The sequence below is a fragment of the Perognathus longimembris genome, chromosome 17, assembly GCF_023159225.1.
Source record: "Perognathus longimembris pacificus isolate PPM17 chromosome 17, ASM2315922v1, whole genome shotgun sequence".
NCBI lineage: Eukaryota > Metazoa > Chordata > Mammalia > Rodentia > Heteromyidae > Perognathus > Perognathus longimembris.
Window position 1 is genome coordinate 38,380,253 of NC_063177.1, and position 25,935 is coordinate 38,406,187.

A 25,935-nucleotide genomic window follows, 5' to 3' on the forward strand; every position below is an offset into this window, starting at 1 on the left:
CTACTGAAAAGCAGGAGGACACAGATGAAATGACTCAGCAGCAGGAATCAGTGCAGCAGCTGGGGCAGCAGCAGGGCTGGCAGCAGCAGGGCTGACAGCAGCAGTTGGGGCGGCAGCAGGTGGTCCTGCAGCAGGTGGTCCTGCAGCAGGTGGTCTGGCAGCAGCAGGGCTGGCAGCAGCTGCAGCCACAGCAGGAGTTGACCATGGTGTCAGAGAATGGAGGTTGTGGGTGGGTGTGCAAGGAGATGTGGCTGAACAGTTTGGAAGGCTCTCTGTCCCACATGCTCTTTTATACCCTGCTAAACAGCAAGTGTGGTCACATGGAGTGTTCATTCCTGTGATTGCTTAAGTTAACAACAGGTGGTTATCCAATTAGGCCACTCTATTTTTCTGATTAAATTATCAAATGGGAAGGAAAGCATGACGCCATTTTTCTGGTGTGTTGGAACTCACCTTTCAGTCAGTTCAGGGAAAATCATCTAAGTGTGTGTGTGTGTGTGTGTGTTTTGCTCTAGTTCCTCAAAGAGCCATCAGGTGACAGGAGTAGTCCTTATGCGATGCTTCAATATCATTTCACAAGGCACATTCTGTCTACTCTCAGGTATTTAAGATTGTTATAGACCCACATTTATGTGCAGTGACCCCGAGGGTAAGCCTCACTATACTTTAATGAGCCCTTCTTCGGGTCAGGTGAGGATGAAGGTTTGCAGGTGAGAGGCCAGCAGCATGGGGACAGGAAGGCCATCAGGACATGTTCCTTTCTCCACTGTGAGTCATGATCCATTTTCTAGATGTTTCATGGGAAGAATAGAACACAATCTGGGTAAAAAGCTTAATTTAAAAACATGCATGTGAGGGGGGTATGAGGGACAAGGTAACAAACAGTACAAGAAATGTATCCAATGCCTAATGTATGAAACTGTAACCTCTCTGTACATCAGTTTTATAATAAAAACTTAAAAAAAACCATGCATGTATCTTCGCTTCTTCTTTTTTATCTGATTCAAATCTCTAATTATTTTAGTTCCTTTTGTAAGTAAGTGGACTGCGGTGCTCTGCTGTCCCACCAAAATTCCTGTTAATATTGTAGAGTGAATTTGTTGTCCTTCAATCTTTGACACAGTGTTTCTCTGCCATTTGTGTTTGTTTGTTTCTTTATTTGGTTTTCATTATGGAGGGATTTTGTTATGAACAGAGGACCACAGACTTGCTCAGTAATGCTCTACCACTTGAGCCACACCCTCAGCCTACTTTCTGGATTTTGACAAGACAATTGGAAACCAATCAATTTCCCAATATCTACATGCGGGTACAAGTTAGCTGTCAGGTAATTCTTCTGTCTAATTGGAGCTTCTAAACCCTATCAATTAACAAGATACTCCTGCTTCATTTTTCAAGGGGATTAGTTTATTAACATATTCAAGTCTTCAGTTATTGAAAAGAGTCTAAAAAGAAAGAAAATGAGCCTAATAGGCAAAAAGAAATATGATAGAATAGACAAAATGTAATTTTGATATGTTTATAGAGTAGACACAGTAAATGTCGAAAGGTGCAAAAATGCCCCTTAATTAGCTATATTACTAATTCTTCAAAAAGAAAAATGTTCTGCTAATCCCTTGTGTGTCATAAAACAGGTGGAAGGAGGGCATCATTAATTGTCTTAACAAAGAACATTTAAAGACAAAAACTCTTTGCAATCTTTTTATCACAGTAAATTCCTGTTCGCATGTTTGATTTGTATGCTTTTATTTGAGGGTTTGTGCTGGTAAAGCTGAAAAACATGAAGTATTTAAAACAATATGTCCTGTGTGGAGATTTTTCACTGGATTTAGTAGGTAAGGGGAGATAGAGGAAACCACAAAGATATAGAGGAAAAGCTCGAGGTTTTCTTAGAGAATAAACTCTGCTTTTCCTAACAGGTAAAAGGGCAGAGTACATTCCTGGTGCAGAGCAATGTATAGACAACATAGTTCCTAAGGCAGTTTGTTAGAGGGCTTGTCGTACAGCTAGGAGGGCTTGCCTCCTAGAATAAGTCTCCTCCACTGACTCCTTGAGGCATGCATCCTTAAGCAATGTACCCATTTTCATACCAGCCCTTTATCAAGACCATTTCTCTCAAGAGCTAGATTTATTGAAAATTTCAATAAACAACAACAGCAACAAAATAAACCCATCTAGTTTCTGCCCAAGATTCTTTGGTTGTTCAGGGTCTTCAGATATTCAACCCTACCCTAGGAAACAGGAGGCTCACTGTTGACTCTCCAGTATACCCAATCCAAAAAAAAAAAAAAAAGGGCACTGAAGTGTATAGACACCAAATGAACACAAATGGCTCATATTACATGGAAACTGTTCAACATCCTTCACTATCAGAGACTTCCAAATCAAAGCTACATCCAGACACAATGTCACAGGGGCTGGGGATATGGCCTAGTGGCAAGAGTGCTTGTCTCATATACATGAGGCCCTGGTTTCAATTCCCCAGAACCACATATACAGAAAACAGCCAGAAGTGGCGCTGTGGCTCAAGTGGCAGAGTGCTAGCCTTGAGCAAAAAGAAGCCAGGGACAGTGCTCAGGCCCTGAGTCCAAGCCCCAGGACTGGCAAAAAAAAAAAAAAAAAAAAGACACAATGTCACCACAGTCAGAATACCTGCCATTGAGAAAACTGAGTTAGGTAGGGTCCTGGGAAAGAAAGGAGGCCCCATACACTATTGGTGGGAATTTGAATTAGTTCCTTCCTTGTACTAATAAGCATAGAGTTTCCTCACATATATAAATATAGATCTCACATATGATCCAGATAAAACACTTTTCTATCTGTCTGTCTATCATATATTTTATATGTGTGAAAGAATCAGGCATGTATATAATTAGACAGCATAAAATTGAGACACCTGCAAGCTCATACCTATTGCAGGACCATAGACAACAGCCAAGTCCTGGGGTCACCAGGGTGCCTGTAGATGGTGAAAAACAACCCAAAAGTTGTACATGTACTCAATGGAGAATTATTCAGATATTCAGAAGAATATCATGACTTTGCAAGAAAATTCTTGGAAGTGGTAATTATCATGTTAAGTAAAATAAGATACACTCAGAAAAACAATTGTTGAATACTTTTTCTCTTATTTAGAGTAATTTTTAAAGATATGAAAGTAAAAAGAGACCTATTAAAGAATGAAGTAAAACACAGGGAAGGATTAATATTGGAAATCACAAGGATAAAGCAAAGAACCCAAAGTCATAGAACCACATACTCATGTATGACAATGTGTTAAGAGTATTTTGTATTTTCACAATTATTATACACAAATGGAAAAAAAACTAAAGGCAGTAAAACATCAGCAATAATGAAAGGCTAAAGGCTATTGATCTAAGAACAATTGAGCAAATTTCTGAAAGAATATACATCAAAATGTCCAGGAGAGTTCTCACAATCAAAGAGCGCCAATTCCTAGATAATCACCATCTCCCAAATTGTTTGGAAAACCAGCAAGACTTAGATGAGGAAGATGTGGAAGACTTAGATGAGGAGATGGAGGCAAGTAGTTTACTCGGGAAATGATGACAGAAGAAGATGCGGGAACCTTGGAAAATAATTGAGATTAAGGGGGGACTCATTATCAAGAAATACCAAATGGAGAATTCTCCTTGGGCGGCTGGATTATGTTCCCATGGACAACCTGTGGAACACTGGACAGGTGGACACACGGACACTGGAGGGGAGGGGAGCAGGACAGAGGCTCACCACTCCTGTCATTGTTGCAGCTGTGCCCCTGGGGGCCTTAGCTCCTATTGCAACATTCTCTTCAATAGAGAAAGTCCTCAGCAGAGTTCAAGGCTCAGGCTCTGGGAAAACATGGTCTATTTTTGAGGGAGCAATGGAAAGATCAGAGCAGGAATGCCCTGCTATGCGATTTTTATTGTTTGGAAATGAGCTACATATTGATTTGACCCATTGAAGAAGGGAAAAAAGCAAGATAATCTTTTTATTTATACATTTATTCACTTTTATTGATAATATAGTAGTAACAGCATTTGAGAATGGAAGAACATACTTGAGAGATTTCATGGAAATGTTGAATTTGGGTTCATTTTGAAGAGAGATAGACAGCTTCCAAGACTGAGTGCATTTGGAGATCCACACAGACCCCAGAGAGCAGTGGTGTTTACAGGTGAACTACCATGATTTAGCTCAGAGAAGGACTACATCAATAATGCTGCCTACTGAAGAGCAGGAGGGTGCAGGTGAGAAGACTCAGCAGCAGGAATTGGTGCAGCAGCTGGGGCAGCAGCAAGGCTGGCAGCAAGAGGGCTGACAGCAGCAGGGCTGACAGCAGCAGGGGCGGCAGCAGGTAGTCCTGCAGCAGGTGGTCTGGCAGCAGCAGGGTTGGCAGCAGCAGGGTTGGCAGCAGCAGGGCTGACAGCAGCTGCAACCACAGCAGGAGTTGACCATGATGTCAGAGGATGGAGGTTCTGGGTAGGTGTGCAAGAGATGTGGTTGAATGGTTTGGAAGTCTCTCTGTTCCTCGTGCTCTTTTATACCCTGCTAAGGAGCAAGTGTGATCATGTGATCTCTCCTTGTGATTGTTTAGGTTAACAAACAGGTAGTTATGAAATTAAGCCACTATATTTTCCTAATGGAATTTTCCAGTGGGATGAAAAGCATGAGGCCATTTTTCTGGTGCCTTGGAATTCTCCTGTCAGTCACTTCAGGTAGAACTGCCTCCTCCATGTTTAGGTCTAGTTCCTCAAAGAGCCGCCCCGTGACTGCCAGTGACTCCTTCTGCTCTGCTTTATTCTCATTTTCCATGGTACATTGTGTCAATTCTTAGGAATTAAAGATTTTATAGATTCATACTGTGTGTGGTGACCCAGGCATGTAAAGAATCACTACCTAGTGAGTCCTTCATGAGGTCAGGTGGGGAGGAAGGTTTTCATGTGAGAGGCCTGCAGCGTAGGGACAGGAAGGCCATCAGCACATGTCCCTTCCTCTACTGTGAGTCAGGATCCATGTCCTAAACTTTTTAGGAAAAAATAGACTAACTCTGGGTGAGAAACTTAACTGAGAAATGTCTATGTATCTTTTCTTTTTACAATTTTGTTTATCTGAATCAAATCCCTAAATAATATTTTAATTCCTCTTATGAGAATGTGGGCTGCAGAGCTCTGCTGTTCTCTAGAGATTCCTCCTAATGTTGTACTGTGAACTCATTGTCCTTCAGTCTTTGACATTGTGTTTTTGTGTCATTTGTGCTTTATATTTGATTCTTTGGTTTTTGTGTTGGAGGGATTGTGCTGTTAAGCGAGGACCACATAGTTGTTCAGTAATGCTCTACCACTTGAGTCACACACTCAGCCCCTTTTTTTCTGTTTTTTGACAAGACATCTGGAATCCTCTGCCTTTTCAATACTTACCTGATTGCACAAGTTAGCTATCACACTATTGTTCTGCCTTATTTTTGTATGCACACTATATACCAGGTCTCCACTGAGCTTCTCAGCACTATCACAAACAAAACTCTCCTGTTTCATTACTCGAGAGGATTATTACATTATCCTTGCCAGGTTTTCAGGTTCAAAAACAAAAAGAAGAGAAAAGGAAACACAAGCCTAAAATGCAAAAAGGTCATCAGAATACTCCGAATGAAATGTTATTCGTATACATTTATACAGAAGACACAATATGTGGCATGGTGTAAAAATAATCATCTAATTAGCTATATGATTAAGTTTTCTAAAAGAAGGAAATTCAGCTACCTTCTATGTGTCATAAAACAGGCACTTTCTTTCTTCTGTAGTTTATAAGTTTCATCACAAAGATTTTCCAGATCTTTGGTTAGGTGAGCTTCTGTCATTTATTTGGATACAGGTGAGATTGTGAATAGGAAATTTTCCTTCTTTCACTGGTCAATTTATTTTTGGAAATATCACAACACTTAAAATTATGCTTAAAATTATGTCACCAAGCCATGTTAACAAAACTATTCTATTTACCAGGAGAGATGGCTCACCTGGTGTAGCTCTTTCTAGAAATTGAAACAAACAAAAACAATAAACACCACCAAAACAGAAACAGGGACCAGTGGAATAGAATAGAGGGCCTAGAAATTTACCCAATCAGATGATTAGCTACAGTACTTTGATTCTTGGCAGAAAGGGCAGAAACACCTGCATTACCGAAGTGCTGCTATCTTGGAGGGAGATTCTAGCTTTAGAAAAAAAAATGAATCTCCAAATGTACAAAACTTGACCACAACAACACTTGACGTTACCCTAGGAAACAGGAGGCTCAGTGTTTACACACACACATATGCACACACACACGCACGCACACACACACATACAGAGTTCGAATATATAAAAATAGGCAATGAAGTGAATTGACATTGAAGGGACAGAAATGAGTGATATTACATGGAAAATATTCAATGTCTGCACCATTAGCGATTTTCAAAATCAAAAATGCACAAAGATTCTAGTTCACTACAGTCACAATGGCTACTGTCAAGAAAATTAACAATGTCAGTGAGGATTCTTGGAGGGCAACAACACCCCATACATTGTTGGGAGGAATTTGAATTAGTTCATTCATTATACTAATCAGGCAACATAGAATGCAGACACCTGCATGCTCACATCTATTTCAGACTGTGCTATCAAAGCCAAGCCATAGAGTCATCTGGGTGTCCATTGATGGTGAAAAACAACCAAAATGTGTTGCATGTGCTCAATGCAGTATTATTCAGACATTGAGAAGAATGATGTCATGGCTTCCTAGGAAAACTTATTCAAGTGGTAATTATCATGTTCATAAGAATAAGATAGTCTCAGAATGACAACTATTAAATTTTTTCTTCTATGTTGAATCTTAAGAAAAATAATATGAAAGTACAAAGAAACCTTTTAAAGAATGAAGTAAACCAATGGGAGGGGATTAAGTATGGGGAATCAAAAGGACAAATCAAAGAACCTAAGGTCATATACCATAACCCCATATACATGTATGGCAACATCTTAAGCATATTTACTATTTGCACAATCAATATGCACCAATGGCAAAACATCAACAACAATTAAACATCAACTAAAATGAAAGACTAAAGACAAACATCTGAAATGATCGACATAAAAATATTCAGAACACTTCTCACTTTAATGAGCATACAATCCAACTGCTGATGCCTAGATGATAACCATCACTATTGTTGAAAAATGTATAGAAAATCAACATCACTTAAGTAAGGAAGATGTGAGAATAGACCTTGTGCACTCTGGGACAGAGCCAAAGCTGGAGGATGGAGGTAAGTGTTGACTTGGGGATGGTGACAACACAAGATGTAGGGAACTTGGGAAGTAATTGAGAGTAAGAGGGGACTTGCTAGCAAGGAATGCCACATGGCGAATTCTCCTTGGGCATCTGGAATATGTTCCCAGGAACAACCTGTGAAACCCTGGACACAATGGACACATGGGTACTAAAGGGGAGGTGAGCAGGACAGAGGATCACCAGCTCCTGTCACTATTAAAGCCCTGCCTTTGGAGCCTAGGTGATTCCTAGAGCTTCCTATCCAATATAGGAAAACCTCAGCAGAGAGCTCAAGGCTCTGGCAACCATGGTGTAAATTTGAGGAAGCAATAGGAAAGACCCGAGCTGGCACACTCAGAATGCCCTGCCATGTGATTTTTATTGTTTGGAAATGAGCTACATATTTGAACAATAATTGAAGAAGAAACATAAAGAGACATAATGCTTATATATTTGCATGTATTCACATTTATTGAAGATGTAGGAATTTGAGAAGGTAACAAAATAGTTGACAGATTTCATGGAATATTGCAACTTGGGTTCATTTTGAATAGAGATGGTGAGCTGCGAGGGACTGGGTGGGAGCAGTGTATGTGGAGGCCCACACAAACCCCAGTGGGAACTGAGGTTTGCAGTTGGCCTCCATGATCAGCTTGCAGATTTCTACTTCATAAATGCTGGCAGCTGAAGAGCAGGAGGGTGCAGGAGAGAGGGCTCAGCAGCAGGAATTGTTGCAGCAGCTTGGGCAGCAGCAGGGTTGGCAGCAGCAGGGCTGGCAGCAGCAGCTGGGGCGGCAGCAGGTGGTCCTGCAGCAGGTGGTCCTGCAGCAGGTGGTCTGGCAGCAGCAGGGCTGGCAGCAGGAGCAGCCACAGCAGGAGTTGACCATGGTGTCAGAGGATGGAGGTTGTGGGTGGGTGTGCAAGGAGGTGTGGGTGAACAGTTTGGAAGACTCTCTGTCCCCCATGCTCTTTTATACCCTGCTAAAAGAGCACATGTGATCACATGGAGCGTTCTTTCCTTGTGGTTGTTTATCTTAATGAATGGGAGGTTATCAAGTTAGGTCGTTATATTTTCCTGATTAAGGTTTCAAGTGGGATTGAAAATATGATTCCATTTTTCTGGCATGTTGGAGTTCATGTGTCAGTTCACAGAGAACCATATCCTAAGTGGGTGTCTCTGTCTAGTTCCTCAAAGAGCCATCACGTGACTCCCAGTGTCTTCTTATGATAGGCTTCAATCACATTTTATATGGTACACTGAGTCTACTTTAGGTATTCAAGACTTTTACAGACCCCATAATTGTGTGTGGTAAATCTAATGTGTCCTTCCTCTGGTTTGGTTGGCAGGATGGTTTGCAGGGGAGAGGCCAGGAGCAAGGGGCCAGGAGCAAGTGGACAAGAAGGCCATCTGGACATGTTCCTTGCTCCACTCTGAGTCATTGTCCATTTTCTAAACTTTTTAGGGAAGAATAGACTAACTCTGGGTAGAAAACTGAATTGAGAAATATCTATATATCTTTGCTGCATTTCATTTTCTTTATCTGAATGTAATCTCTAAATAATATTTTAGCTCCTCTTATGAGGAAGTGGACTACAGAGCTCTGCTCTCCCCTAAGATCCCCCTTAGCACTGTAATGTGAATGTGTGGTCCTTCAGGATTTGACACCGAGTTTCTGGGTCCTTTGTGCTCCTTGTTTGATTTTTAATTTTTGTTTTGCAGGATCGGGCCAGGAACACGGGACCACATTCTTACTCATTAATGCTCTACCACTTGAGCCACACCCTCGGCTCCCTATTTCTGGTTTTTGACAAGACATCTGGAATGCTATAATTTTCCCATGTTTACCTGCTAGCACATCTTAGATGTCACATTATTTGTCTGTATGATGTTTATATGTACACAACATACCAGATCTCTATTGAGCTTCTCAGCCCTCTAAATAAGCAAGACTCTACCGCTTCATTATTCAAGAGGAATCTTATATCATCCTCTTCAGGTTTCTAGTTTCAAAAATTAAAAAAGACAAAAAAGGAGACAGAAACCTAACAAGCAAACAGAATTATGAAGCAACACAGAAAATAAAATGTTATTATACTTATATAGTAGACACAGTAAATGCTAAAAAGGTTCAAAACTCCCCATCTAATTAGTTGTGTGACTAGTTTTTTCTACAAGAAGGTAATTACCTTCTTTTAGTCCCCTAGTGCTAGTCCCCTAAGTGTTGTAAAACAGGGAATCTATTTCTTCAGTCATTTATAAGCTTTATCACAAAGCAATTCCACATCTTTGCTTATGTTCATTTTAGTTATTTAGTTGGGAATACAATGAATAGGAAATTTTCCTGATTTTTTTCTTGAGTGAATTTATTTTTAGAAGCATCACAATACAATATCTAAAATTATTTTACTAAGCCATGTTAACAAAAACAGCACGGTCTTCAGGGGAGATGGTTCAAGTGGTGCAGCTCTTTTCTAGCAAGTTTAAAAAAATACAGGGGGTATGAGGGATGAGGTAACAAACAGTACAAGTAATGTATCCAATGTCTAATGTATGAAACTGTAACCTCTCTGTACATCAGTTTGATAATAAAAATTTGAAAAAAAATACCAGGTGGTATACATGGAACAATGGAATAGAACATATGACCTGGAAATTTACCTCATCACCTGGATAGCTACAGTATTTTGATTCTGACAGAAGTGCTGCTAACTCGGAGGAAGATACTAGCTTTCTCAAGAATTGCCAGAAAAATGAACATTGAAATGTAGAAAACTTGACCACAACACTATTACCTTAGGAAATAAGAGGCTCAGTGTTCACTCTCCATGTATGTATAGTTCCAAACATTAAAAATGGAAAGTTAAGAGAATAGGCATTTAAGGAACACAAATGAGTAATATTACATGGAAATTATTCCATGGCTTCACCATCAGGGATTTTCAGATAGAACCTACACTAAGATTCCATTTCACTATAGTCAGAATGGCTGACGTTAAGAAAACTAACAGAGTTCATCAGGATCCTTGGAAAGACAGGAGACCCCTCCCACACACTGTTTGGGGGGGGTGGCATTTGAATTTGCTCATTCATTATACAAAGAAGCACAAAAGTTCCTCAATATACAAATATAGATCTCAGACACCATCCAACTAAATTACTCCTACACACACACACACACACACACACACACACAGACACACACACACACACACACACACACGGCATCAGACACACAGCATCAGGCAACAAAGATTGCAGACACCTGCATGTTTGTATCTGTTTCAGGACTAATCACAAGAAACAAATCATGGAGTCATCCTGGGTGCCCATCAAGGTTGAAAAAAGAACCAAACTGTGTTACATGTGCTCAATGCAGTATTATTCACACATTCAGAAGAGTGATGTCATGACTGTGTAGGAAAATTGATTGAAATGGTAGTTACCCACCATGTTGAATGAAATAAGCGTCAGAATGAAAAATGTTAAATATTTTCTCATGTGTTTAATCTTTTAAAAAATATATGAATATAAAAAAGGCTTTTGGAGAATGAAGTAAGGCAACAGGAATGGATTGAATATGGGTAATCACAAGGACAAATCAAAGAACTAAAGATCAGAGAACCCATATACATGTATGATAATATCTAAAGAGAATTTATTATTTGCATGATTAATATATACCAATGACAATGCTTTAAAGTATCCAGAATCAAAAACAGGGAAAGACTAAACATTATATATCTAAGAACAATTGGGCAGAGAGCTGAAAATATCCACATCAAAATATTCTGAAGACTTCTCACTTCACTGAGCATGGGATCCAAGAGCTGGTGCCTACATAATGAGAACCATTCCCAGTGCTTGAAAAGGTATGGAAAAGCAGCCACATTTAGATGAGGAAGATGTGAGTCTTAGCTTGTGTACATTCTGGGGCACAGGGAAACCCAGGACTGTAGGTGAGTGGTTTACTGGAGGAATGATGACAGGACAGATGTGTGGGAAATTTGAAACAATCAGGAGCCAGGAGGGAATCAGTGCAGAGTGACTCCATATGGAGAAGTCTCCTTGGGCAGCTGGATGACATTCCCATGGACAACCTGTGGAACACTGGGCAGGGTGGACACAGGCCTTGAGGGGAAGGCAGCAGGAAGGGGCTCACCAGCTCCCCTCTCTGTTGCAGCTGTGCCATTGGGGGCCTGAGCTCCTGCCTGGAGTTTCCTTTTCCATAGAGGAAGTCCTCAGCAGAAAGTTCTAGGCTCTGGAAGAAGACAGCCATGACCTGTACTTGAGAGGCATGAGAAGACGGATCACAGCTGGCACACGCAGAATGTTCTGTGTAAATTTTATCTTTTGGAAATGATCTACATATCTGAATAATTAAAGAGAGAAAAATAAAGAGACACAATGCTATTAGATTTACATTTATTTCACTTTTATTGATGGTGTAGGAATAACAGCATTGAGAAGGTAAGAAGATAGTTCACAGATTTCATGGAAAATTCCAACTCAGTTTCATTTTGAAGATAGATAGAAAGCTGACAAGGACTGAGATGAGTGGTGGATAGATAGAAAGCTGACAAGGACTGAGATGAGTGGTGGATTTGGAGGCCCACATAGAACAAGGTAGGAGCTGAGGTTTACAGGTGGCCTCCTATGATTTAGCTCAGAGAAGGACTGCATGAATAATTGTGCCTACTGAGGAGCAGAAGGGTGCAGGAGAGAGGGCTCAGCAGCAGGAGTTTGTGCAGCAGCTGGGGCGGCAGCAGGTGGTTCTGCAGCAGGTGGTCTGGCAGCAGCTGGGGCAGCAACAGGGCTGGCAGCAGCAAGGCTGACAGCAGCAGGGGCGGCAGCAGGTGGTCCTGCAACAGGTGGTCCTGCAGCAGCAGGGCTGGCAGCAGTTGCAGCCACAGCAGGAGTTGACCATGGTGTCAGAGGATGGAGGTTGTGGGTGGGTGTGCAAGGAGGTGTGGGTGAGCAGTTTGGAAGGCTCTCTGTCCCACCTGCTCTTTTATACGCTGCTCAGGAGCAAGTGTGATCACATGGAGCATTCGTTCCAGTGGTTGTTTACCAACTGACGATTATCAATTTAGACTACTACATTTTCCTGATTCAGTTTTCTAGTGGGAAGGAAAGCATGACGCCATTTTTTCTGGTGTGTTGGAATTCACCTTTCAGTCAGTTCAGGGAAAATCATCTCCTAAGTGTGTGTGTCTTGGTCTAATTCCTCCCAGAGCCATCATGGGACAGCCAGTGTCTCCTAATGATATGTTTCAATGTCATTTCACATGATGCATTCTGTCTACTCTTAAGTATTCGTGATTTTTATAACCCCAGATTTGTGTGTGGTGACCCAGGAGGCTACAGCCTCTCTAGAACCTAATGAGCCCTTCATCAGATCAGGTGGGGAGGAAGGTTTGCAGGTGAGAGGCCAGCGGTGTGGGGCCAGGAAGGCCATCATCACATATTTCTTCCTCCAGTGACTCACAGTCCATTTTTCTAGATGTTTTATGGGAAGAATAGAACTAACTCTGGGTGAAAAGCTTAATTTAAAAAAATGCATATATCTTTTCTTCTTATTTTTCTTTATCTCTAAATACTTTAATACCTTTTGTATTTAAGTGGACTGCGGTGCTCTGCTGTCCCCGAAAGATTCCCATTAATATTGTAGAGTGAATTTGTTGTCCTCCAGTCTTGGACATAGTGCTTGTGTGTCCTTTGTGCTTTCTATTTGAGTGTTTGGTTTTTCCTTCGGGGGGATTGTGCTGTGAACTTAGGACCACAGACTTGCTCAGTAATGCTCTACCACCTAAGCCACACCCTCAGCCCTCATTCTGGGTTTTGACAAGACTACTGGAATCCTGCCCTTTTTCTATATTTACCTGCCGGCCCTAGTTAGCTCTCACATAATTCTTTTCTCTTCTTGGATCTTCTCAGTCTTATCAGTTAATAAGACAATCCTGCTTCATTTTTCAAGAGGAGTATTTTATTATCCTGTTCAGGTTATCAGTTGTTAAAAATAGAAAGAGGCAAAAAAAATAGAAAGAAAAAGAATAAAATACCATAGAACACACAAAATGTAATTTGGTTGTAGTATATTTATAAAGTAGATACAGTAAATGCTGAAAGGTACAAAAATGACCTTTTGGTTAGCTATATGACTAGTTCTTCACAAAGAACGAAATTCTGCTAACCCCTTGTGTGTCATGAAAGAAGGGCATAATTGAATGTCTTAACAAAGAACATTTAAAGACAAAAATTCTTTGCACTTGTAAATTACTAGTCACATACTTGATTTGTATGCTTTTATTCAAATGTTGGTGCTGGTAAAGCTGAAAAACATGAAGTTTTAAAAACAATATGTCCTGTGTGGAGATTTTTCACTGGATTTAGTAGATAAGAGGACATAGAGGAAGAGCTTCCAGTTTTCTTAGAAACTAAACTCTGCTTTTCCCAACAGGTAAAAGGGCAGAGTACATTCCTGATGCAGAGCAATGTATAGACATCACAGTTCCTAAGGCATTTTTGTTAGAGGGCTTGTCGTACAGCTGCTTGCCTCCTAGAATGAGTCTCTCCACTGACTCTTTGAGGCACACATCCTTAAGCAAAGTACCCATTTTCATACCAGCCATTTATCAAGGCCATTTCTCTCAAGAGCTAGATTTATTGATATTAAAAACAAAAATCTATCTAGTTTTTTTCCCAAGAGTCTTTTTGGCTATTCATGGTCTTCAGTGATTCAACACAACCTTAGGAAGCAGGAGGCTCACTGTTCATTCACGTTCCAGTATATCCTATCCACAAAAAATGGGCAATGAATTGTATAGACAGTGAATGAACACAAATGGCTAACACAGTCAGAATGGCTTCTATCAAGCAATCTAACAGAGTTACATAGGACCCTGGGAAAGAAAGGAGACCCCATACACTATTGGTGGGAATTTGAATTAGTTCCTCCATTACACCTCAATATAGCTCAAATATATAAATATGGATCTCACATATGGTCCAGCTAAAACACACACACACACACACACACACACACACACACACACACACACACACCTATCTATGCCTGAAAGAATCAGACATACATATATATATATATATTCAGAGAGAATAAAATTGAGACACCTGCATGCTCATATCTGTTTCAGGACCAAAGACAACTAAGTCATGGAGTCACCAGGGTGCCTATTGATAGTGAAAATAAGAACCCAAATATGGTACATGTACTCGATGGAGTATTATTCAGGCATTCAGAAGAACGCTATCATTACTTTGTATGAAAAAAATCTTCGAAGTGGTAATTGTCATGTTAAGTGAATAACACAGACTCAGAGAGACAAGTGTTGTTTTTTCTCTTATTGAATAATTTTTTTAAAAGATGTGCAACAACTATGTTCATCGCAGCACAACTTGCCATTACTAAAACATGGAACCAACCTAGATGCCCTCAGTAGATGAGTGGATCAGGAAAATGTGGTAAATATACACAGTGGAATTCTATGCCTCTATTAGAAGGAATGACACTGCCCCATTCATAAGGAAATGGAAGGACTTGGAAAAATCATACTAAGTGACGTGCCCCAGACCCAAAGAAACATAAACCCTGTGGTGCCCCTCATAGGGAATAGCTAGTACATGATTAGGATAGTCATGGTAGAAGATCAAAATACCCCAATAGCTACACTCATATGATCACATAAGATGATGCCAAGTGAAATGAACTCCATGTTACAGAAACAAGAGTTATACCACTGCTGTAATTATTTTCAACATGCCATGTGAAACTGTACCCTTTTTTCTTGTCTGTTTGTTTGTTTGATTGTTTTGTTTAGTTTTGTTTCTCTTGTATTCCCTTCTTGTGGTTGTACCCCTGCTACCACTGTATCTCATCTGAGTATCCTGGATACTGTTGATACAGGTATTAGAACTGGGGAAAGGAGAGGGAATATCAAAATTGAGAGACAAAGGACAAAAAGACAAACCATTCCAAAAGCAATACCTACAAAACCATTTGGTGTAAACCAACTGCACAACTCTTGGGGGGAGAAGGAAAAGGGGAGGGAAGAATGAGGGAGGAGGTAACAAGTTGAACAAGACATGTACTCACTGCCTTACATATGAATCTGTAACCCCTCTGTACCACACTTTGACAATAAATAAAAAAGTTTAATTTTTAAAAAAAGATGTGCAAGTAAAAAGAGGCCTATTACAGAATAAAGTGAACTAATGGGAGGGATTAAGATGGGAAATCCAAGGACAAATAAAAAAATCTAAGGTCATAGAACCCCATATACATGTATGATAATGTGTTAAGAATATTTACTATTTGCACAATTAATATACACAAATGGCAAAACATCAATGACATGAAACATCAACAGTAATGAAAGGATAAAGACTATTGATCTAAAAACAATTGCGGAAACTTCTGAAAGAATACACATGAAAATAATCAGAGGAGTTCTCATAGAACCAAAGCACTGATGCCTACTAAATCACCACCATCCCAATTGTTTGAAAAGTATGTGGGAGATCAGCAACACTTTGATGAGAAAGATGTGAGTCTTAGCTTGTGTGCACTCTGGGGCACAGGGAAACTAGGAGATGGAGATAAGTAGTTTATGTGCGAAATGATGACAGGACAAGATGTAGGAAACTTGGGAAATAATTGAGATTAAGGGGAACACATTACCAAGAAATACCATGTGGAGAATTCTCCTTGGGCAGCTGGATTATGTTCCCATGGACAACCTGTGGAACATTGGACAGGGTGGACATACGGACACTGAAGGGGAGGTGAGCAGGACAGAGGCTCACCACTCCTGTCACTGTTGCAGCTGGTGCCTCTGGGGGCCTTAGCTCCTACCTATAGCTTTCTCTTCAATAGAAGAAGTCCTCAGCAGAGAGTTCAAAGCTCTGGCTCCAGGCAACCATGGTCTATGTTTGAGGGAACAATAGGAAAGACCAGAGCTCACATACCCAGACCGCCCTGCTATGGGATTTTTATTGTTTGGAAGTGAGCTACATATTGATTTGAACCACTGAAGAAGGAAAAATAAGGCAACATAATGCTTTTATATTTGTATTTATTCACATTTATTGATGATGTAGGAATAACAGCCTTGGAGAAGGTAATGAGATAGTTGACAGATTTCATGGAATATTCCAACTAGGGTTCATTTTGAAGAGAGATGGTGAGCTGACAAGGACTGGATGGGGACAGTGTATGTGGAGGCTCACACAAACCCCAGTGGGAACTGAGGTTTGCAGTTGGCCTCCATGATCAGCTTGCAGATTTCTACTTCATAAGTGTTGGCAGCTGAAGAGCAGGAGAGTGAAGGAGAGAGGGTTCAGCAGCAGGAATTTGTGCAGCAGCTGGGGCGGCAGCAGGTGGTCCTGCAGCAGGTGGTCTGGCAGCAGCTGGGGCAGCAGCAGGGCTGACAGCAGCAGCTGGGGCGGCAGCAGGTGGTCCTGCAGCAGGTGGTCTGGCAGCAGCAAGGCTGGCAGCAGCTGCAGCCACAGCAGGAGTTGACCATGGTGTCAGAGGATGGAGGTTGTGGGTGGGTGTGCAAGGAGGTGTGGGTGAGCAGTTTGGAAGGCTCTCTGCCCCACATGAGCTTTTATACCCAGCTGAGGAGCAAGCGTGATCACATGGAACATTCCTTCCATGTGGTTATTTAATTTAACACATGGGTGGTTATCTACTTGCCACTACATTTCCCAATTAAATTATCATGTGGGAAGGAAAACATGATGCTGGTTTTCTGGTGTGTCGGAACTCCCGCCAGTCTGTTCAGGGAGACCCGTCACCTAACTATGTGTGCCTTGGTCTAGTTCCTCAACGTGTCAACACGTGACAGCCAGTGTCTCATTATGATATGCTTCAATATCATTTTACATGACACATTGTGTCTACTCTTAGGTACTCAGATTGTATAGCCCATATTTGTGTGTGGTGACCCAGGAGGCCACAGCCTCACTAGAACCTAATGAGCCCTTCATCAGGTCAGGTGGGGAGGAAGGTTTGCAGGTGAGAGGGCAGCAATTGGGGACAGGAAGGCCACCAGGACTCGTTCCATCCTCCACTGTGAGTCATTGTCCATTTTCTCAGCATTTAAGGGAAGAATACACAAACTCTGGGTGAAAAACTTAATTGAGAAATGTCCATGTCTTTGATTCTTGCTTTTATCTGAATCAAATCAAATAATATTTTTGTTCCTCTTATGAAAAAGTGGGTTGCAGAGCTGTTTTCCACTAAATATTCTCCTTCATAGTGCACTGTGAACTTCTTGTCCTTCAGCATTTGACATAGCATTTTTGTTTGATGCTTGTACATTTTTGTTTGATTTCTAGTTTTTGTTTTGGAGGATTGTGCTAGGAACCCAGGACCTCCTGCTTGCTCAGTAATGCCACTTGAACCTCACACTCAGACCCCTCTTTGTGGTTTTTGACAAGACATCTGGAACCCTATAATTTTCCAATACTTACCTGCTGGCGTAAGTTAGGTGTCACATTTTTTCTTTTGTCTGATATTTATATGTGCACAACATACCAGATCTCCATTGAGCTTCTTAGTTCTCTCAATAAGTAAATCTCCCCTACTTCATTATTCAACAGGTATAGTACATAATTCTGTTTACTTTTTCAGTTTTAAGAATGAAAAGAGGCAAGAAAGGAAACCTACCTGAAAAGCAAAAAAAAAAAAAAAAAAGGTAGAAAACACAAAATTAAATGTTATTATAAGTTATTTATATGGTAGCCACAGGAAATGTTAAAAGGTACAAAAATGCACACATACTTAGTTGTATGATTACATTTTCTAAAATAAGCAAACCGTGCTAGCCCCCTATATGTGATAAAACAGGCAATTTTATTCTTCTGTCGTTTATAAGATTTACCACAGAGTATTTACAGGTCTTGGGTTATGTTTATTTAGTTATTTATTTTGGAATACACGAATTATGAATAGGAAATTTTCAGTTTGTTTCATGAGTCAATTTTTTGGAAGGATCATGATAAAAACAATAATAGAGTATTAGACCACCCAGCCATGCTAACTAAACCAGCAGGGTCTTCAGGGGAGATGGCTGAGGTGGTACAGCTCTTTACTAGCAGCTTAAAACAAACAAAAACAATAAAATAAAAATAATGGGCTGGGGATATAGCCTAGTGGCAAGAGCGCCTGCCTCGGATACACGAGGCCCTAGGTTCGATTCCCCAGCACCACATATACAGAAAACGGCCAGAAGCGGCGCTGTGGCTCAAGAGGCAGAGTGCTAGCCTTGAGCGGGAAGAAGCCAGGGACAGTGCTCAGGCCCTGAGTCCAAGGCCCAGGACTGGCCAAAAAATAAATAAATAAATAAATAAATAAATAAGACAGTATCCAGGGAACAATGGAAAAGAATAGAGGGCTCAGAAATTTACCCAATCATCCAGGTAGGATAATTCTTGGTTCTTGACAGAAAATGCCAGTAACATGTTCATTACAGAAGTACTGCAATAACTTGGAGGATAATGCAAACTTTATCAAGAATTGCCAGAAAAATGAATATTCAACTGTAGAAAACTTGACCACAACAACAGTACCCTTAGAAACAGGAGATGCAGTATTCACTTTCCAGTACTACTAGAAAAAGAAATATATGTATGTATGTATATATATACATATTTGTATATATGAATATATATAGTCCCAATCAATAAAAATGGTCAATACAATGGATAGATATTGAAGGAACACAAAGAGTAACATTCTGTGGAAAAAATTCAATGTCTTTTGCATCAGGAATTTTCAAATCAAAACTACACAAATATTTCATTTCACTACAATCAGAATGGCTGCCATTAAAAAAACAACAACAACCCTAACAGTGCTAGTGAGAATCCTTGGGAAGACAGGACACCCCACACACTATTGGTGGGAATTTGATTTAGTTCACTCATTATACTAATAAGCATGCAATTTCTTCAACTATATAAATATACATCTAACACATGATCCCACTAAAGTACACACACACACACACATACACACACACACACACACACACACACACATGTTCTTGAAGGCATAAGGCAGCATAGAATGAAGGCACTTGCATGCTTGTATCTATTTCAAGACTAATCGCAAGAGCCAAGTCATGGAGTCATCCTGAATGCCCCTTGATGTTGAAAAAAGAACCAAATGTGTTACATGTACTCAGCGCAATATTATTCACACATTCAGAAGAATGGTATCATGACTTTGGAGGAACTTGATTGAAGTGTTAATTATCCTGTTCAATAAAACAAGATAAACTCAGAAATACAAGTATTAAATTTTTTTCTCTTATAATGAATCTTTAAAAAAACAGATTTGAAAATAAAAAGAGGCCTTTTAGAGAATAAAATACACCAATGGGAAGGGATTAAATATGGGTAATCACAAGGACAAATCAAAGAACCTAAGGTCAAAGAACTGCCTATACATGTATGATAATATCTAAAGAAACATATCCGTTTGTACAAGCATCAACAACAATGAAAGACTAAACATTATTTATCTAAGAACAGTTGGGCAAAGAGCTGAAAGGATCCACATCAAAATATTCTAAAGACTTCTCACTTCAATGAGCATGGGATCCAAGAGCTGGTGCCTACATAATGAGAACCATTCCCAGTGCTTGAAAAGGTATGGAAAAGCATCCACACTTAGATGAGGAAGATGTGAGTCTTAGCATGTGTGCACTCTGGGGCACAGGGAAACCCAGGGCTGTGAAGTGAGTGGTTTACTGGAGGAATGATGACAGGACAAGATGAGGAAAACTTGAGAAACAATCAGGAGTCTGGAGGGAAGCAGTGCAGAGTGACTCCATATGGAGTAGTCTCCTTGGGCAGCTGGATGACATTCCTATGGACGACCTGAGGAACACTGGGCAGGGTGGACACAGGCCCTGACGGGAGGGGAGCAGGAAGGGGCTCACCAGCTCCCCTATCTGTTGCTTTCTGTGCCCCTGGGGACCTGAGATCCTGCCTGGAATTTCTTTTTCAATAGAGGAAGTCCTCAGCAGAGAGTTTTAGGCTCTGGTAGAAGACAACCATGGCCTGTACTTGAGAGACCTGAGGAGCAGATTCACATCTGGAACACCCAGAATTTTCTGGTATGGGAATTTTATCTTTTGGAGATGAACTAGATATTTGAACAACAATTAAAGGAGGAAGAATAAAGAGATACACTGCTTTTATGTTTGCATTTATGCAATTTTATTGATGATGTAGGAATAGCAGCATTTTAGAAGGAAACAAGATAGTTGACAGATTTCATGAAAATTTTGAACATTGTCAAGTGAGGTAGTAAGCTGATAAGGAGTGAGGCAGGTAGTGCATTTGGAGGCCCACACAGTTTACAGGAAATGAAGTGTACAGGTGACCTGCCCTGATTTAATTCAGAGAAGGGCTACATCAATAACACTGCCTACTAAATAGTAGGAGGGTGCAGGAGAGAGGGCTCAGCAGCAGGAATTGGTGCAGCAGCTGGGGCAGCAGCAGGGTTGGCAGCAGCAGGGTTGACAGCAGGTGGTCCTGCAGCAGGTGGTCCTGCAGCAGGTGGTCTGGCAGCAGCAGGGCTGGCAGCAGCTGCAGCCACAGCAGGAGTTGACCATGGTGTCTGAGGATGGAGGTTGTGGGTGGGTGTACAAGGAGATGTGGCTGAACAGTTTGGAAGGCTCTCTGTCCCACATGCTCTTTTATACCCTGCTAAACAGCAAGTGTGATCACATGGAGCGTTTGTTCCTTGTGGTTGTCTAAGTGAATAAACAGGTAGTTATTTAGATAGGACACTGTATTTTCCTGGTTCCATTTTCTAGTGGGAAGGAAAGCATTGACGCCATTTCTCTGGGGTGTTGGAATTCTGCTATCAATTCAGGGAAAAACCACCTCCTCAGTGTGTTTGTCTTGTTCTAGTTACTTAAAGAGTCATCATGTGACAGCCAGTGCCTCCTTATGCTATGCCTCAATCTCATTTTACATGGCACATTGTGTCTACTCTTAGGTATTCAAGATTTTATAGCCCCATATTTGTATGTGATGACCCAGGAGGCTACAGCCTCACTAGAACCTAAGAGCCCTTCATCAGGTCAGGTTTGCATGTGAGAGGCCAGTGGCGTGGGGACGGGAAGGCTATCAGGACATGTTCCTTCCTCCACTGTGAGTAAGGATCCATGTCCTAGAATGGAAGAATAGGTCTTTTAATGGGAAAATTGAACTAACTCTGGGTGAGAAGTTTAATTAACACACACACACTCTCTTACACACACACACACACACACACACACACACACACACATCTTTGCCTCTTACTTTATATCTGAATCAAATTACTAAATATTTTAGTTCCTTTTATGAGAAACTGAGCTGCAGAGCTTAGATTCCTGTTAATATTGTACTGTGAACTCCTTGTCCTCCAGTCTTTGATACAAAGTGTTTGTGCCACTTCTGCTTTTTGTTTGAGTTTCTTGGCTTTTATTTCAGAGGAGTTTTGCTGTGAACTGAGGATCACATACTTGCTCAGTAATGCTCTACCACCTAAGCCACACCCTCAGCCTACTTTCTGGATTTTGACAAGGCATCTAAAATCCTGTCCTTTTCCAATATTTACCTGCTGGCACAAGTTTGCTGTCACAGTATTACGCTGCCTTATTTGATCTTATCAGTCCTATCAATTAAAAAGATACTCCTGCTTCATTTTTTCAAGTGGATTATTATACTACCTTATTCAGATTTTCAGTTATGGAAAATAAAGAGTCAAAAGTAAAGAAAAATGAGCCTAACAGGCAAAAAGAAATACAACAGCACACACAAAATGTAATTTTGTTATATTATATTTATAGAGTAGGCACAGTAAATACTGAAAGGTGTAAAAATGCTCTTTTGGTTAGCTATATGCCTAGTTCTTTCAGAAGAAGGAAATTCTGCTAACCCTTTGTGTGTCTTCGGAGGGCATAATTAAACGTCTTAACAAAGAGCATTTAAATACAAAAACTTTTGCACTCTTTTTATCACAGTAAATTACTAGTCATGTGCTTGATTTGTACACTTTATTCATATATTTGTGCTGGTAAAGCTGAAAAATATGAAGTATTTAAAACCATGTCTTGTGTGGAGATTTTTCACTGGATTTAATAGGTAAGGGGAGACAAAGGAAACTTGAGAGATATAGAGGAATAGCTTCCAGTTTTCTTAGCAATTAAAGGAAGCTCCCTCCACCCCTCCATTAAAAGGACAGCATTCATTCTCAGTGCAAGCACAATGTGTGGACAACACAGTTCCTAAGGCAGTTTGTCAGAGGGCTGGGCATACAGTTGGTTGCTTGCTAGAATGAGTCTCCTCCACTGACCCCTTGAGGCATACATCCTTAAGCAAAGTGCCCGTTTTCATGCCAGCCCTTTCCCAAGGCCATTTCTCTCAAGAGCCAGATTTAATATTAAAAAAATAAACATTGTGTTTTATTGCCCAAGGTTGTTTTGGCTATTCAGTCTTCAGTGATTCCTCGTGCATTGACGGGCTTCTTCATGTAATTCTGTGGAGAGTGTCACTGGAATATTGATCAGGATTACATCACATAATTTGATGGCTTTTAATGACCTGGCCTTTTTCACCATGTTATTTTCGCTGATCCATGAGTATGGTATATATTTCCAACTTGTATGTGGCTTGTTTAGTTTTTCTTCTGTTGTTTTTGAGTTTTGTCACAGCAGTTTTTCAGGTCTTTGATTAAATGTTAAGTTTACTTTAGTTATTAATTTGGAAACACATTTGATTATGGATAGGAATTTTTTTTGTACTCTTGGTGAACTTATTTTTGGAAGTATCACAATATAATACTTAAATTACATGACCTAACTGTGTTAACAAAAACACTCCAGTCATCGGCAGAGATGGCTCAAGTGGTACAGCTCTTTGCTAACAAGCTAAAACAAACAAAAATAACAAAATATATGCCACCCAAAACAGAAACATGGACCAATGGAATAGAATAGAAGATCCAGAAATTTAACCTATCAGCTATGTAACTGCAGTATCCTAATTCTTGGCATAAAGTGCCAGAAACAGGTGCATTACAGAAGTGCTGCTGTCTTGGAGGAAGATTCTAGATTTCTCAAGTATGGCCAGAAAAGTGAACATTCAACTGTAGAAAACTTGACCACAAGAACACTACACTAGAAAAAAGGAGGCTCAGTGTTCTCTTCCCAATGTATCCAACCCAAAAATTGGGCAATGACATATATAGGCCTTGATTGAACATAAATGGCTAACTTTACACGGAATCTGTTCAATATCTTTCACTATCTGAGATTTCCAAATCAAAACAACATCAAGATTCCATTTCACCATCAAGAAAACTGACAGAGTTAGTGAGGTTGTGCGAAAGAAAAGAGATCCCATAAACTGCTGATGGGGATTTGAATTAGTCCTTCAATATAATAATAAGCATACGATTTCCACAAATATATAAATATAGGTCTCACATATGCTCTAGCTAAAACACTCCTGCACATAGATAGATGATAGATAGACAGACATATTAGCATATATACACATATATATTCAGAATATATATAATCAGACAGCATAAAATTCACCTGCATGTTCATATCTGGGATTGTGGATAAGAACTAAGTCATGGAATCATCAGGGTGCCCATTAGTGAACAAAGAAACAAAATGTGGTACACTCAAGGCAGTATTATTCAGACATTCAGAAGAATGATGTCATGACATTGTAGGGAAATTCTTGAAAGTGGCAATTATCATGTTTAGTGAAATAAGATACACTCAGAAAGACAATTACTGAATTTTTTTTCCCAATAATGAAAGAAAAGATGTGAAAGTAAGAAGAGGCATTAGAGAATGAAGTAAGCCAATGGGAGGGATTAGTACAAAAATCACAAGGACAAATAAAAGAAACTAAGGTCATAGAACCACATATACATATATGGTAATGTCGTAAGCATATTTACTATTTGCACAATTAACATACACGATTGGCAAAACATCAACGACAACGAAACATCCACAGCAATGAAAGGCTAAAGACTATTGATCTAAGAACAACTGGGCACACGTCAGAAATAATCCACATCACAATATCCCGAAGACTTCTCCCTTTAGTGAGCATAGGACCCAAGCACTGATGTCTAGCTAATGACCACCATGGCAATTACTTGAAAATTGTATGGAAAATCAAGACTTAGATGAGGAAGCTGTGAGTCTTAGCTAGTGTGTATTCTGGAGTGCAAGAAAACCCAGGAGAAGGAGGTACTTACTTTCTTTGGGGAATGATGACAGGAGAAGATGTAGGAGACTTGGGAAATAATTGAGAGTAAGGGGGGACACATTATCAAGGAATAGTATATGGAAAATTCTCCATGTGTGCATCTGATCATCTGGATTAAGTTCCCCAGACAAGGTGTGGATCACTGGACACAATGGACCCTTGGTCACAGAGGTGAGGTGAGCGGAATAGGGCTCATCAGCTCCCATCACTGTTGTAGCTGTGCCCCTGGGAGCCTTCGCTCCTGCCCAGAGCTTTCTCCTCAATAGAAGAATCTTTCAGCAGAGTTCAACACTCTGGCTCTAGGCAACCATGGGCTATGTTTGAGGAAGCAATAGGAAAGACCAGAGCTGGCACACCCAGAATGCCCTGCCATGGGATTTTTATTGTTCAGAAATGAGCTACATATTCATTTGGACAACAATTGAAGAAGAAACAACAAAGTAAGATAATATTTTATATTTACATTGATTCACTTTTATTAATAATGTAGGAATCACAGAATTTGAGAAATTAAGATAGTTGACAGATTCATGGAAAATTTGAACTTGGGTTCATTTTGAAGAGAGATAGAAAGCTTCCAAGGACTGGGGTGGGGGGAGTGCATGTGGAGACCCCCACAGACCTCAGTGGGAAGTCAGATTTACTGGTGGTCTCCCAGGATTTAGCTCAGAGAGGAACTACATTAGTAAAGCTGCCTACTGAGGAGCAGGAGGGTGCAGGTGAGAAGACTCAGCAGCAGGAATTGGTGCAGCAGCTGGGGCAGCAGCATGGCTGACAGCAGCAGGGGTGGCAGCAGGTAGTCCTGCAGCAGGTGGTCTGACAGCAGCAGGGTTGGCAGCAGCAGGGTTGACAGCAGCTGCAACCACAGCAGGAGTCGACCATGGTGTCAGAGGATGGAGGTTCTGGGTGGGTGTTCAAGGAGGTATTGTTGGATGGTTTGGAAGGCTCTCTGTCCCACCTGCTCTTTTATACCCTGCTAAGGAGCAAGTGTGATCATGTGATCTCTCCTTGTGATTGTTTAGGTTAACAAACAGGTAGTTATGAAATTAAGCCATTATATTTTTCTAATGGAATTTTCAAGTGGGATGAAAAGCATGAGGCCCTTTTTCTGGTGCCTTGGAATTCTCCTGTCAGTCACTTCAGGAAGAACTGCCTCCTCCATGTTTAGGTCTAGTTCCTCAAAGAGCCACCTTGTGACTGCCAGTGACTCCTTCTGCTCTGCTTTATTCTCATTTTCCATGGTACATTGTGTCAATTCTTAGGAAGTAAAGATTTTATGGATTCATACTGTGTGTGGTGACCCAG

At 40.5% G+C, this 25,935-nt stretch overlaps 1 protein-coding gene across 1 annotated transcript; it reads right to left on the reverse strand.

Moving 5' to 3' along the window:
* On the reverse strand, window positions 1-25,512 carry LOC125366268 (keratin-associated protein 4-12-like). The gene is made up of 7 exons (XM_048366856.1): window positions 25,403-25,512; window positions 16,685-16,788; window positions 12,043-12,231; window positions 11,471-11,658; window positions 8,084-8,161; window positions 4,338-4,404; window positions 1-296 (listed from the first exon to the last, which is right to left on the reverse strand). Exons 1-7 carry the CDS (start codon window positions 25,510-25,512, stop codon window positions 1-3), a joined length of 1,032 nt encoding a protein of 343 aa, XP_048222813.1.
* Window positions 25,513-25,935: the final 423 nt, after the last annotated feature.

What these genes read in the sequence shown, in the direction of transcription:
- LOC125366268 (XM_048366856.1), bottom strand. Translation starts at nt 25,512, where the DNA reads ATGGTCGACTCCTGCTGTGGTTGCAGCTGCTGTCAACCCTGCTGCTGC. An exon ending in TGCAACAGAGAGGGGAGCTG is followed by an intron (nt 8,162 to 11,470) that starts GTGAGCCCCTTC and finishes TCCTGCTGCCAG; the next exon opens with CCCTGCTGCTGCCAGACCAC. An exon ending in CTGCTGCCGCCCCTGCTGCT is followed by an intron (nt 297 to 4,337) that starts GTCAGCCCTGCT and finishes GCTGTTTAGCAG; the next exon opens with GGTATAAAAGAGCATGTGGG.